At 40.0% G+C, this 15,929-nt stretch overlaps 1 protein-coding gene across 4 annotated transcripts in view; it reads right to left on the bottom strand.

Annotated features, from left to right (window-relative positions):
* Positions 1-15,929, bottom strand: part of LOC144594611 (E3 ubiquitin-protein ligase rnf213-alpha-like) — a 116,795-nt gene that overhangs the window by 62,698 nt on the left and 38,168 nt on the right. For all 4 annotated transcript variants that reach the window (XM_078401370.1, XM_078401373.1, XM_078401372.1 and 1 more), the window contains exons 21-28: positions 14,589-14,806; positions 12,879-13,016; positions 11,290-11,454; positions 9,717-10,893; positions 7,793-7,983; positions 6,185-6,340; positions 2,351-5,947; positions 1,787-1,923 (exon numbers count right to left, since the gene is read on the bottom strand). In XM_078401370.1, coding sequence (XP_078257496.1) covers positions 1,787-1,923; positions 2,351-5,947; positions 6,185-6,340; positions 7,793-7,983; positions 9,717-10,893; positions 11,290-11,454; positions 12,879-13,016; positions 14,589-14,806 — 5,779 coding nt within the window. The remainder of the gene's footprint in view (positions 1-1,786; positions 1,924-2,350; positions 5,948-6,184; positions 6,341-7,792; positions 7,984-9,716; positions 10,894-11,289; positions 11,455-12,878; positions 13,017-14,588; positions 14,807-15,929) is intronic.

Below are 15,929 nucleotides of genomic sequence, written 5' to 3'. Positions count from 1 at the left end.
CCTATTCTCACTATCGCGTGGCACAGGCAGTAAGCCTGAGATTATTACTTTGGAAGTCCTTTTTTTTTAACTCTCTTCCTAGCCCCCTGAATTCTCCTTTCAGGACCTCTTCCCTTATCCTACCTATATTGTTGGTACCTATATGTACCACGACCTCTGGCTCCTCTCCCTCCCCTTTCAGGATATCCTGGACACGCTCAGACACATCCCGGACACCGGCACCAGGGAGGCAAACCACCATCCGGGTCTCCCGACTGCGTCCACAGAAACGCCTATCTGACCCCCTCACTATAGAGTCCCCTATTACTACTGCTCTCCTCTTCCTTTCCCTACCCTTCTGAGCAACAGGGCCGGACTCCTTGCCAGAGGCCCGGGCACCGTCGTTGCCCCCAGGTAGGCTGTCCCCCCCAACAGTACTTAAACAGGAGTACTTATTTCCAAGGGGTACAGCCACCGGGGTACTCCCTAGTCCCTGCCTCTGTTCCTTGCCCCCCCTAACAGTGACCCACTTGTCTACCTCCCGTGGTCTAGGAGTGACCACCTCCCTGTAACTCCTATCTATAACCTCCTCACTCTCCCGGATCAGACGGAGGTCATCAATCTGCCTCTCCAGGTTCCTAATACGGTCCCTTAGGAGCCCCATCTCGTCACACCTGGCGCAGATGTGGATGTCTGGAAGACTATCAGACTCCCAGATTCCCCACATCTGACACCCAGAACAAAAAAATGCCCTGGCAGTCATACTCTCCAAACAAAGCCCCCGCGCTCGGTTACTAAACCTACCGCCCGGCCGCTACTCCAACCGCTCCAACCGCCCACCCAAAAGAACTGAGTAATCTCCTGGGAGAGGCGAAAAACCGGATAAAAAACCCAGGCCAATTTGGGAAAAAATCCGGGAAATTCCTCTCCGACCCCAAGCTAGGCGATCGAAACTAGTCCGGGAGATCACACAGGACTTACTCCTTACTATCCCCACACAATACTTCCCAAGCAACACAGCTTGGTGCTGCTTGCTGCTGCTTGCTACTGCTGCTGCTTGCTGCTCCTGCTGCTGCTACTGCTGATTGCTGCTATATCAGACTTTATGGTGATGTAGTGTTACATTATCATTTTAATTTATTTCAAATTACTTTTGGGAATACATTTTTACATGATAATTTATATTTGTTAATAATAAGGTGCAATATTTAAAAGAATAAAATATGATTTTGATTTCTTTATGCTTCCTTCCACTGGGTCCTCCGACATCAAAACTATTACCTTTACACTTTAACACAAGAATCATTAATGGATTACTGGCAGCTGGACTATAGTGAAGGGCATAATTGAGCTGAAAGGATAAATCTTGATATTCCAAGTTACTGTGAATAAGACTCCATTGTGTCACTTGAAGCCAAACACATTTGCATTCCTGATGTGAATTTGAAAAAGCCAAAGATGCTGCAAATCTGAAATAAAAACAAAAGATGCTGGAAACACTCCGCAAGGCAGGCAACAGTTATGCACAGAGATGTGCTATCTGACCTGCTAAGTGTTTCCAGCATTTTCTGTTTTTATTGTTTATAGTTTATTTTGACAATCTCACTCCCCCTTTCTAACATTGAATAAAATAAAAGATTATACATAAATAAAAATAGAACTAAATTTAGAAATTCAAAATGTCTTCACACACTGCAAAATAAAACTGCACATTGTGATACTGGTACAAAACGGCTCTTGGTGCTTTTGGCTGCTATTGCTAATTTGAAAACCGTTGATTTCATTTGGACATTAACTTTAAACAAACCTTATTTTCTTCAGAAATGAATGCTCTGTTTCAAACTGCTGTAGTGAGCAAAGGAAGATATTCTGAACACTGCCACTTATTTCTCTTTGCAAGAATTCAATGTCAGAAGCAGTTAGAAGACGTGAATATGTTGTAACCTAAAACAAAGAATGTCATTCTTTAATTATTGATAAGAATACAATAACTAAAATATGTTCCTGCTGTGTTCCTAACCAGGCACGGTCTTAGTAAGCTGATTCAACATTCTTAATTTTACTTCAAATTGTGGACATACCCCAAGTGAAACATGCTTGAAATAGGAATCTTGTACAGTTACATTATATGCATGAAATCCAGTTTTCCAAGAGATGAAAAAAAAAAAAATTCCAATACCAAAAAGGATTCTAACTTTTAAGCTTGCCTGAAGAAACAAAGTTCTCAAACGTTATGGAGACGGTAAATCTACAGGTAACTCAGTAGATTTTCAGTATGGCTAGAGTTGCAAACTGATCTAGTAATCTAAAAAGTAATCTAATGTCACTGTTATAACATAGCAAATTATATTTGACATAAAAATTACAGTACCTCAGTGAAAACTGCGCGGGTCTGAACTCCAGGTTTGATATGCGAATGGATGAAATCTGCAAGAGAATCGTGATGCTGTTCTTCGAAGTATTTCTGCACAACCACATCAGTCTCGTGTGCATGAAGTTTAGAATTAGTTAAACGAACCACGGAATCCGGGGTGGCGCAATTCAGTAGCACCCATTGTGCTTCATTGAGAACATCTTCCCAAGATCTTTGAGTCTGCTTCAAGCTTTGTGTTATTTTTAAAACAACAGATGCACATGTGTCAGAGTGATAGCCAACAAACACATCAGATGGATCATATTTCTGTTCCCTGCCATGGGTTGAAACATTTTGGGATCTGACTGCTGTGAACCTCTGCACCCACATTTCAATGCAGTTTACAGTACTTCTTTGCTCTCTGTCAAGGACCGTGTTAATATCAAGATAATGCTTCTCAAGTCTATTGATCAGTGGAATTGGAAACTCTCGGTAGACTACTTCCTTCTCCTCTATAACTATCAGTCTGAACTTTGGATGGACTCTGCATTTGACTCTGTGAGTCCCCAATCCTAAATCCACATATTTTTGTCCTCCAAGGTACACGTAATATTGATTCAATGCATCGTAAAGACTTTCATAAAGATTCTGCAGATTTAACAGAACTACCATTTGCCCAGTTTCCATGCAAATCTTAACACGGTTGATGTTTCTGCAAATCTGAGTATAATCCTGATCTTTTGGAAAACTAGACCCAAAGATTATCTCAGGCTGATGTTGATTGGCAAAAAACATTTGTTGAAGTATTTGAAGAGCTGCAAAATTTTTGGTAAGAATAAGAAGGTACCGACACTCCATATCATGAGAATCTGCAGCATATATGTTGCATTTGATCAGATCCAACGTGTTGATGCTGTCATGAGAAATATTCTTAAGTACAGACTTGAAAACAACCATAACATTAACATCATCGCTTCCACTAAAGTTACGCAGCACAATCTCGGCCAACTGCTCTGGGGTTGGTTCTGATTTGGAGGTTTTCGAAAGTGAAAAGACCATTTTTATTAAACTGTAATAGTCACGTAGTCCAAAAAACTCTTTAGCTTGTTGTTTACAAATTTTTAGATACGCATCTGCAAAGTTCACAAATGATCCTTTCACTTTTTTTTGTATCATTGGGTCAGAAGAACTGATTCCTTTGGCACTTTCAATCAATTCCTCTTTGTCAGGATCCCCTCGCGATACAAAAATCCCTCTATTCATTTTGGCAGGATCGAGAGCCCAGTTGGATATTCCAACGAAACCTACTTTTTTATGTTTAACAGGGTCATCGTCAATGCATCCATCTTCTAAGAGTGGATGAAGAGCTTTTAGTGGCATTTTTGGAGAATCTTCTGCAAGACCAATTTCATCCAAGACCACAACAGAAACATATTCATCTAGGTTCTTCCCTTCTTGGAAGCGTGCACACTGCTTAAATGTATTGATTATTCCTTCAGAGGTGGAATGAGGACTACACTGGAAAGACACTAAATGGATCTGTTTTAGTTTTTTATATAATTCAGAATGTGCTGATTTGCCCTGCATTGCATCTGCTACAATTGTTTTTGCAAGAGATTTGGAGCTGCCAGGCTTTCCAACCAAGAAAAGAGGGATTTTAAGTTCAATGCAAATGACCATCATGAAAACGTTCTCCTTTAATGCAGAATTCCTGGCAATTGTTTCTCGCAGGGGTGCACCACTTAGTAAAAGATCTTGGAAGAGCTCAAGTTGCTGTGAAAATGTTGAAGGATCATCATATGGTGAAGGCAGATGATGGCAGATGGCCCTACGATAAACATCCTTGTTTTCCAAACATGCATGATAACAAACTCCAAGTGCCAACACAAAAGGCCAGTTGTCATCACTTGATGGAATGGATACCTCTTCATTGTCATCATCTTGTAGAAATTGTTCCAAATTGTCCAATAGCATGTTGCGATTGTTGTAAAACCAAACAAACACTTTTATACATCTTTCCACATCTCGAAGGCTTACAAAACTGCACTCGTCTTGCTGGCATCTCATGAAATTTTGTGAAGCTGACAAAGTATCCACCATGCATTTAATATTGAGAGAGGAAACTGAAATGGACTGGGTCAACCTTTGGACAATTTGCTGGATGTACATCTTCTCAGTGCGATCATCAAGTTGCCCAAAATCCCACACTAATGGTATCATACTAGGAGGCAAAGCTTGCACACGATAGACAAGTTGCCTCAAAGGAATGCATCCCAATTTATCTTCAGTTTCATCTGCTCGGACACGGTAGCCTAGCCCAGCTGACTCCAAACGCTTTATCATTTCATCTGTGTGTTTTCTGTAAGGATTGCATGCTGCAATTATCTGCAAGCCTGTATTGGGACTTAAAGGAACGCCTTCAATCATATGGTCACAAACAACTTCCTTAATGCAGCTAACAGCTTCACTTGTATTGGCTTCATCAAAAAAAAGGATGGTGTCAAAATCAAACTCCTGCTTATTGTATATTGCAAGGGCTTCTGCTTCTTTAATTTTTGAATAAATTACATCTGCAGTTGTTCCACCATGCACTTTCACTAGCTTCATGTTCTCTGTGTCAGCACCAATTTTCCGTAACTCACACAAGAATTTGATCAGCCTTGTTTTACCACACCCAGTCTCTCCCATGATGATCACAGGAATGCCACACCTGAATCTCATGTGAATGGCAAGAATTTTTAAAATATTGTCTGTGGTCAACTCGTAGGTTTCATCGGGATCAATTGGCCACTGAATGCCCAGTACCATGCAAAGCCTCTCAATCTTTTCACTCCGTGGAAGCTCATCAAAATTAATGTTGAACGGGACTTTTTGTAGCAGCAAACCTTGATACAGCTGACGGGTCATTACATTTGGTTTAATAATATTGCCATTTGATGGGTCAATAGCATCAATGCCACCTTGCCCATTTTGTTGGAGATGAAAACCAATGAAAGTCATAGATATGTGATCGTCATTAAAGAAAATGTAAGGATGTGGCTCGGATTCCCACTTTTTTCTCAAAAGAAATGGTGCAATGTCTTCTTCAGAAGCACCATTTAAGTTTGAAACTGGAATTCCTGGGCTCTGGTCTGAGATGTTAAGAGATGGTGTTGCAAAATCTTTTGCCATCAAAATCATGAAGTTAACAACAAAATCTTTAAAGCCTTGTAGAGTATCTTGGATGAAATCAAAGTTACAAAACACAGAAGTTTCACAGTCCTTCAACTGCAGGTTAAGAAACCAGGCAAAATTCCGTAACTCAGACCATGAAGGATCCATTACCCCAGAATAGATTAGAAACAACTGCAAGCATTCAACATGGCTGCCTTCAACAGTTCCTTGGTAAATAAAGTTATCCAAGGTCTGATTGTTTTTAAATTTTCTGAGATATTGATACGGTCTTTGAAATGATTCACTTTGAAATTCTTTCTCATCCATGAGAGGGTCAATACTATTCCCATTCCATGACAGAGTTTCGGACTTCCTTACTTCTTCTTCAAGTACTTCTTTTGGCGGTCTACAGTACACTTTTGGGAAGACATCTAGAAAATTGTAATTTGCCACCTGTGCACTCTGAAATAAAAAATATAATTGAATTAAAACAGTTTCTAGTTGGAAACAATACTTACTCATGTCTCTTCCATCTGCTGTTTTTTTTTTATAGCTTCTGGCAACATTTTCTATACTTTATAAAAAGATACCCAATAAAATTGATTTATTTTAATTGCACAAATAGAATTCAATCTTTTAAATATATTTTTGAAAAGAATTCCTGTCTGCCTCTTCCTATCAATGCATTTCATTACGTACATGTCTTGCTCGCATTCTGGGAAGAAATCCAGATCCCTTAAGCATTTCCACAATGTACAAATGTCTTTGACTGCACTTCCACAATTTTTCATCGGTGCCCATTAAATATTGCAGGATAAATAGTTTGAAAAGAAATTCACATAATCCTTTCTGTACCTGAAAGAAAAATATTTCTGTTACTAAGTAAAACTATTATTCAAGATAAAAATCATATACTATGTGAAAAGTATTGTCGAATGCAAATCAAGGCCAGTTGCATTTCTTTTCCTTTCATAAACACATTCATTAAACCGGGAAATTAAAATATCTGACTGTCTGTTCAAAAACCATAAATCATTATTTGTTTCATAGACATTTGCAAATGACACAAATGCAACCGGCTGGTTTCCAACAGTAAAACTCATGGTCATTTCATTTCTTTCAAAGCAATAGGCCTGTTCCTGCATTTTTAACGAACAGAAATTAAAAATATATTTAGAGTTACATAAACAGTATTACAAGGGTTTTCATTCTCTGTTGTGGTTAAGTTATTGAAATATATAACAAAGAATAGTTAAGGAGCACTTGGAGAAATTAAGCCATTAGAATGGGTCACAAAAGGACACAAAGTGTTGGAGTAACTCAGCAGGTCAGGCAGCAGCTCTGAAGGAACATGGATAGGTGACATTTTGGGTCGAGACCCTTCTTTGGACTGAAAAGTCAGTTCTGTCCAACTAATTCAGTGGTTTTCAAAAAATGCTTAAGTACTTGCCGAGTTGATTTTGTACTATTTTAGGAACATAGCTAAGCTGCCTAGTTTTTTTTCAATGCAGTAAAACAACCCAAGTGGTTCACAGAAGTTTTGGCTTCAATCCACATGAGCCGACTTTGGACAAATGGACATATAGTTGGTCAAATCAGTCTGAAGAAGGGTCTCGACCCGAAACATCACCCATTCCTTCTCTCCTGAGATGCTGCCTGACCTGCTGAGTTACTCCAGCATTTTGTGAATAAATACCTTCTAGTTGGTCAAAGTGATAGGTTCCAAAGAACGTATGGATGGAAACAGTTTAAGGTGGAAGATCCTGCCTCTATGAGTTTTTTAATCTCACTTTCTAGTTCTCGTTAAGGGCACATGATCTGAAATATCAACTATTTTTCTTTCCATGGATGTAGTCTGATCTGACAAAGTTCGCAGCATTTTCTGGCTTTATAGTAATGGTAAAAGTATCTGCAACATTTGCAATGCAGAGTACAAGCAGAGAAACTTGTTTGTCACCCGTATAATTTTTTCCCGCTATTTTCAGGCGTGATTATTTCAGTGTTCTATAAACCGTGAAAATGTATTTAATATTTAAATTTATTACGTTATTTTAAACAGTGGATTAATATTTATTGTTGATCCAGATTGCAAACCTATTTGCACGCAATATGTCAAAATTACCACATATATTCCTTCAGGATCCATAATAACAAATGTTTCTTTACATAATAAGTACTTTCGAAAATATTAAGTAATTGTTAAGCAAAGAAAATATATATATATTGCTGTTGTAAATACAAGTTTTTTAATCTAAAAATTCATCACAATTGAACACTTAAAACCACATCGGGTAAAATCAAACTTACAGTAGAAGCGATATCAAAGTGAAATATCAGAGGCTGGTTCTCCTTTGATGATTTTATACATGAAAAGAGAGCTTGGAGAACTTTATTTTCATCAACCTGTGGTTCTAAGAGATGGATGGTTTTCAACAAGTTATCTTTTCCAGATTGTTTCTTTAATTTTTCATGTAATCTCTTCACATATAGTGATTTTCCTTTTAGAGAAAAAAGGTTTAAAATAAGTCTCAATTTAAATGAAAAATAAAATCATTCCAGCTGTCCAATCCAACTCAGAAACTGCTTATTGCCAGAGCAAAGTCAGATCATTTTCAACAGCAAGTTTGTTTTCTCTTTGATTGACGATGTGCTTAATTATTCACAATAATTTATGAAGATCAGTATTAATCAAACCATATACAAACACATCTTTACTTTACATATGTCAGCAGGATTCTTTAGCTCTTCAGTAAAAATTACAGATTGTACTGATCTACGGTTCTTTATATATTTTATTTAAAATCAACTAGCTTTTTAACACTTAATAAAATTAATTCATTAGCACATAAGCAGATGTTGTCAATTCATTGTATGCTTCACAGAAGTACAGGTATGTTTTAAGTACACATAGGCACTCAAATGAAGGTGCAAGTTGTGGTTAATTACCTCCTTGCCATTATTTAGGATGTCTCCTTTGTCAAGTTTCAAGAAACAATTAATTAATGAGAACGAGTTTATCCCATATTTGTCTGATTTTTCCACTAGTACAGCTTCTCAATGTGAATTTTAATGTCGGCCTTTATGGTTTTAGGCCACGGATGCACAGCAAACATAAAATTGATTTTTCTCCAAACCCACCCACCCACCCATCTATCTTCTATCTTCTATCTATCTATCTATCCATCCATCTATCTATCTATCAATTACTAAAACTCTCTGTCCGTGTGTATGTGTGTGCACCATAACTTTGGTGCTTCGCACAGCCTAAACGGTACACCATAGCGCCACAATGTTTGCACCACCTTACTCACCATTATCCTGGGCATAATCTCTAATAACTCTCATTCAAATTGAAGCTACATTTTTAAGTTTAAAAATTCACTTTCTAACCTATTTCCTGAAACTCCTCAGCGTATGACGTCACAATGCTCCACGTTCTACTTCATTTGCTCCTCACTCGCCAAAACAAGATGGCTGCTGGCAGCGCCGCCGCCCACCTGGCCTCAGTCCTTCCCTCGCCCCTCTCCTCCCCTCTCACCTCCCCCCTCTCCCCGGCCCCTCCCCGGCAGAGACTCGCAGATCGGCAGTCAGCGTTGAACGCACGGACACTGGTAAGTGCCTTTCGCAGTCAACGGCTCAACGGAGGGGAGTGGGCATGGCGGCCGAGTGGGTGGAGGGGAGGCTGGGGGTAGGGGAGGGTGGGGGTAGGGGGAGAGTGGGGGTGGGGGGAGGAGGGGGAGAGTGGGGGTGGGGGTCGGGGAGAGTGGGGGTCAGGGAGAGTGGGGGTCGGGGAGAGTGGGGGTGGGGGCAGTGGGAGGGAAGGGGGACAGTGGGGGGCAGGAGAGAGTGGGGTGGGGAGGAGGGGAGAGTGGGGGTCAGGAAAGGGGGAATAGGGGTGGGGATTGGGATTGGGGTGGAGACAGGACTGGGGGAGTGGGGCAGGGGAGGGACATGGGGGTGGGGTAGGGGGGATGGAGTGGGTCAGTGGGGGGAATAAGGGGGATCGAGTGGGGGGGGGGGTTGAGGCTGCTACACCAATATTGGAGAGGCTTTGAGTCCAGGGCTCACTCAGTGACGACACCCTCTTCCCTTCCCTGTTCCCCCTCTACAAGGACCAACGGGTCCAACGGGTCCACATGGTCTAGTTTCACATAATGCTTTACAGCCAGCAAAAATGAAGAAAATCTTCATCAATGTTTAGTCATATCTTTTTCATTGCATGGGAACTTACCAACACCAGCTCTGTTTGAAGATATGATCCTCACAAACATTCCATCTCTAAAGACAGTTGCCGCTGATGAATTAGTTGAAACTCTGTAATGATTTTCGAGATAACTCTGGATTTTTTCTAAAGGTTGTTGCGGAATCATATGCAACTTGTGTCGACTCAACGCTGTTGGAATATAGCAGTGTTCCCTATCACTATTGCACAATATCACCAATTTATAATGATCTGACTGACTTTTCAACTCCAGACTTTTGAACAATTCTTCAAACCTTACACTAACATCATAAGTTAGTTCATCTGCATACAGCAGAGAATAGATCTTGGAATGTGTGCAGCCAGAAGTCAGGCACCGTCTCAGGAAAAGCTCTACTTGTTCATATGTGGTATCAGCTGTGCAAATAAGTACTTCATCGTAAGTAGGCAATGGCTGATTACTGGAATGCATGTAAATGCACAAAGCAGATGTAAGCACTTCAGAATGTGGACAAACAACAAGATTAGGTTGCCCTTTCTGAAAGCCAGGTGGAATTGTCCTTGTAACAGTTTGTTTCATGTCAGCAACATTTTCAAGAAGTTTACCAAGTGTGCTGACATCAAGACAGTTGGACAGAAAATAAGTCATGTTTTCCATATATTGCTTCCACACCAAATCCATTGTTTCTTCCATGGCTATGTCTTGAATATCTACTTGTCTCATCATAAAAGGTTGGACACAACTCTTCCTGTCAACTAATGGGCGATGTCCTGCGCTTGTTTCTCCATCAAAAAGTTTATGTTGAGCTACTTCTAGGTCGCAGGCAGTACAGTTGGGTTTAATGAATGACAACATCATCAGAACATCTAGTCTGGTACAGTTGCGGTTAAATAATTGGGTACTGAGGTAAACAATTTGTTCAGCTGTGTAGAAGTTTAAATAATAGTACCGGGACCTTTGCTGATCCATATACTGCTTCCATATTTCCAGATAGGCTTCCATCTTTTTACAAAGAATGGGAAGTTGATCGGTGACTTTTCCAACAGCTTTAATAATACGCACTTCCTTTAGATTGAAATCGATTATCAAGCAAGCCTCACACTTTCTTGAACAATACACTTCTATTTTCCAGTTCCTAAAGAGCATGTTGCCAGCAGAAAACAGACTGATGAATGACGTTGCAAGTCTTTGGACATTGGCAAATACCTGCACACAAAATATATTCATTATGGTCTGCAAATAAAATGATGACAAGTAAAATCATATGGATATATGCAAACATAAATTACAAGATCTTAAATGTTATCTTTGCCTTTATTTACAATTGAAATGTTTAATTATATAGTGCAGTTGTGTTATCAGAAGTTCTCAGCATGAGTGAATGCTCAAGGATTTTCATGTTCAGCATTGTAGCGAAGACCTCAGGGTCTCAGTGTATTGAAATAATATCAATTCTGTAATAACTGAAGATATTATTGCACCACATTAAAACTTCAATCAGATATGCCATGTATAAAGTTCATTTTTATTCAAAGACTAATAAGTGTTTCACTGCTGTGCTTCCCACTATAGATATGTGAATGCATTATAGTAGGCAGTTACCTCTACGAATCTGTCCACTTCATTCCGGCCATGATCTCCCTTGCCTGACATCAGCATGAGTTTATTCTGCAGTTCTTTTAGGTCTTCAAGAGTGTAACTTCGTACCTCTTCATTGTCACCATGAGCCTCTGGCAGTTTTAATACAATTGCTGAACCCAAAGAAAGCTGTGCAAAAATTGAAAATAATGAAGCACACTGAGAGGTGCACAATAGTTTCTTTCTCTTGGAAGAGATTGATACTGAATACACGTAGGGAAGACTCTAAAAATGCTTGTCACAGGTAAGGCTTCAACTAATGATATCATTCCATATCTACGTAAATATCTCAGACTCTCTGGAGGGAGGGGCAGTACCCGAGGATGCAGTTTCTGGCCTACTGCGAGAACAAGGGCAGTCACAATGATTGCAACAAATACACTCAAGTATATATATATGTGCCATCTCACAGCTTATATTTCCACCCAATCTATATCCTGCTGTATCCTTTGACAACCTTCCTCACTACATTTTTAACAAAGTGGTTTAAATAACAGTGAACACATTAAATTGTGATGCATTAATGTTGAACTTTCAAAATTAGTTTGACTGCAGCAGATTTAGAAAATTGGAAGACAGGAAGAGTAAAACTATGGAGCCAAAGATGAGTTAGCATGACATTTGTTGCATATGAGAATAAAACACTTGAAAAATTGTAATTTAATTGGGCGGACTTAATATATTACAAAGGAAAATTGCATTTGATCATTTTGAGTGTGTTTTTGAACGAGCAATAGCATATTAGGACATGAATTTTATAAGGAAATTCATAAATTCTGTTGATGAGATAGGTGGCAACATTATCAGGGAAGGAAGGCTGAGGATAGGACAAAACATAGTTGGAATATATGCCTTTTTCAAGTTGGCAATCAAGTTGGTTGCCATAATGATCTCAGTTGTCCACAATTTATATATTAACACAAATTAATAGAATATAACATCAACAGATTGGCTGATGATGTAAATTTTGGTGGAAAAATGAGCTGCAAGGAGAGTTTCAAAGATATACAGATAGATTACACAAGTGCTTAAAGCTGTGGTGTAAGGAATGTGAGAAACTATGAGATTATGCACTTTGGTAAGAAAAGAAGCTAAACAGACCCTATGACCCATGTTAAATACTGAGTAAACTAGCAAATGGTGGCGTAAAGATGGATCTTAATGTACTGGTTCATGCAGGGTATTGGGGTATAAAAGTAATAGTGTCTTTCTGAGATTGGCTAGAACTCTGGGGAAATTTCATTTCGAGTAGCAAGTACAATTTGATTTTCATAGCTAAAGGAGCTTTGGTTTCATAGCTAAAGGAGCCTTGGCTTGGACTCAGTCCAACATGGCTTCCTGACTTTTATACTCACTGCCCCAACAGATGAAGACAAGTATACAATCATTAGATCCTTGGGAATGAGGGGGTGTTTCTATTTATGATGTTCATAAAAATCATCCTAAAAAGTTGGCTCCTTGTAGTATTAAAAAAGAGAGTATAACAATTTGCTAACATTAATATTATCAAGTATATTGTGGAACATTTTGCCAGCATCGCTGCTCTGCAATACCTTGTTTTTCCCTTGAGAATTGATAATATAAATTCCACTGCTGTTTATAGCTGAAGCCAATGAAAGTGATGATTGTTCTATAGACCCATGGCTTTCCTTCACAGTTTTCAGCCATTCCAAATGCCGAGCTGAATCTTGCTGAAAGTGGACAAAAGAAAGTTACCTTCAAAGCAAACTTGGAAACAGACGATTTGGACAGTACACTATTGGTTCATTTTGTGTATTCTTCAAAGCTCTTATTAATATTCACAAATGTAACAGTGCAACAGTGATTACACTACTGAAAGATATTTCACATAAAATCTCTCCACTCTCTACTTCAATAGTCAATAGTCGTTTATTTGTCACATACACATAAATGTGTAGTGAAATGAAACATTACCCGCAGTTGAAACATTAAGACCAATAAGAATAATCAATAAAAGTGCAATAACACATACAATCATACACTAACACTAAACAAAAGAAACATCCATCACAGTGAGTCTCCTCCAGTCCCTTCTCACTGTGATGGAAGGCCACAATGTATTTTCTCTTCCCTGTCGTCTTCTCCCGAGGTCAGGCTGTTGTAGTTGCCACGTCGGGGCGGTCGGGGCTCCCGACATTGGAGCGTCGCGCCGGACGGTGAAAGGTCCGCGGCGGGCCGACCCAAGACCCGCGATTCGGGGCGGGCGAACATGCTGCCTCTGCCGGAGCTCCCGATGTCGGCCCCCACCCAGGGGTCTGCGGGCTTCCGACGTCCACGCGGCCCGCGCCGGAGCCTCCGGAGACGAGGCGCAGCCGCTCCCGCAGCATCCGAAGGCGGCCAGCGCCGCAGGTGGTGAGTCCGGGCCGCGGGCTCTGCGAACCAGAGCCCCAGGTGGTCCCAGGTGCATGGCCGGTGGTAGGTGGAGCCCGCCGGTCCCAGGTGCATGGCCGGTGGTAGGCCGCAACGGGAACGGAGACACGACACAGAAACAAGTTCGTGTCTCCGTTCGGGAGAGAGAATTTTTTACAGTTCCCGTTCCCTCCCACCCCCTCCCCCCCACATAACATAGAAACACTACACCATATTAAAACTACAACTCACACAAAAACAACAAAAAACACAAAAGACAGACGGACTGCAGGCAAGCCGCAGCTGCGACGGCAGCGCTGGCTCCTCCCTCCTCCTCCTTCCATGTTTTATTAAACATTTATAATGCAGAATTCAAGAAAAATGGTATTGTTCCTCTACATTGTCTGTTTCTTGACAAAATGTAATGCCAGTCATGAAGCATAAAAATGGTGAGAGAAAGGAACGACTGGTGAAAGCTCTTGTTATAGTGCGTTTTGAGACAAGATAAATGGGAGTTTCATTTTGTATTTGTCCTCCTTTCTTTAACCTTGGTTGCATCATTAAAGTATTCCAATCCACAGGTTTAACTCAAAATACCTCTCAAATCACCATTCCTAGGTGGGTCAATGCACAACTATATCTGACAGGGTAGCTTTTAATGGATTTAAGAGAAATATTGATATGCCCATGTGTAAATTCAAGCTTAAAAAAAATCTGATGGCATTTAGCACTCGTATAATTCAAACAGCCGGAATATTGTTAAACAGAGCATGCAATGCTCAAAATTACATTTTGTAAAAAAAACTTGTTACTCAAGACACACAGCTGAACAAAAAGTCATTTGTAAACCAAATATTGTGCACAATTATGCTGAAACCCATGGTTAAATTTACCAGCTTCTTGGTAAGATCCAGGTCATTATCTAAAGCGTTCCACAATTTCTGTACACAATGCATGAAGTCATCAAATCCAGCTTGTGGCTTTATTTCAAACAGCAACGATGAGTAGCCCAATACAGCATCATGAAAGCAAGCCACACGATCAACATCAAGATCATTTTCACCAGCTGAGATTGAAGCCAGGTCAACAAACACTTTCAACTCAGTTACATCTGGTAAAGAAGAAAAAGAAAAAAAGACAAAAAATCTTTTGCACTGATCACCAGAGAAATCTAAGCATTGTAAAACAGAATTATTACGCCCAAAAAGATTTTTGTTTTTAACTACAATATATTTATCTGCAGCTTAGGGACCCTAAAATTAATGAAATTAAGAACAAGTTACATTTACTTTCAATCCATATGACATTATTAGAGTTTCATCTATATAGCTCATCTCTTTATGGCAGGTGAGAATTGGGTATAAGCTTGTACTGTTGTCACAAGCTCTACTTGCTCTGCCTTCTTGAAGCAATTTCTCCTAAAATACATGACATTCTTTGTCTGGTTTCCACACTCCAATGAGTTGGCAGCGTCTCACTTTTGTCACTCTCAGAATGCCTAAAAATACACTTAACCTCTGTGGCTACAGGGTGCCTAACATCCCCCTATTTATGCTGCTGGAGTCATTTTATGAAAGTGATTAGCAAGCCAGAGCTAACTCGGCTACAAATGGTGGAAACAAACAAACTGTTGGATATTTTGCCAGAAGGTTACATCAGATAGCCTTTTCGACCGATTCTAAATGTCGTTTATGATCAGAGAATCTAGGCAATAAAAAAACTAAGCCATTTTGAGAAATAATTTTATTAAAATATTATGTAATAATTTGCTGAATGAGACAGGGACTGGAGGGCTTTAAGGGGTTGGATTGGCTGGGCTGACTTCCCTGAGTGATGAGGCTGAGGGGTGACCTTATAGAAGTTTATAAAATTAGATGGGGCATAGATTAGGATGATTACAATATTTTCCCCAGGGTAGGAGAGTCTAAAACTAGAAGGCATAGGTTTAAGATGAGAGGGGAAAGATTTAAAGGAGACCTAAAAGGCTAGTTTTTCCACACAGAACGTGGTGGGCAGAACTGCCAGAGGGAGTGATAGAGGTGGGTACAATTACAATATCTGAAAGACATTCAGATAGGTCCTTAGCTTGGTACGGTTTAGAGGGAAACAGGTCAAATGCAAGCAAATGGACTAGCTCATAGGAGGGTGTCTTAGTCAGCGTGGATGGGTTGCACAGAGCCTATTTATGCTGCTGGAGTACATTCTCAGGGCATTTCTGGCCTTGATCTTTTAGA

The sequence above is a fragment of the Rhinoraja longicauda genome, chromosome 6, assembly GCF_053455715.1.
Source record: "Rhinoraja longicauda isolate Sanriku21f chromosome 6, sRhiLon1.1, whole genome shotgun sequence".
Classification (NCBI taxonomy): domain Eukaryota; kingdom Metazoa; phylum Chordata; class Chondrichthyes; order Rajiformes; family Arhynchobatidae; genus Rhinoraja; species Rhinoraja longicauda.
This window is presented reverse-complemented; position numbering and strand designations above follow the sequence as displayed.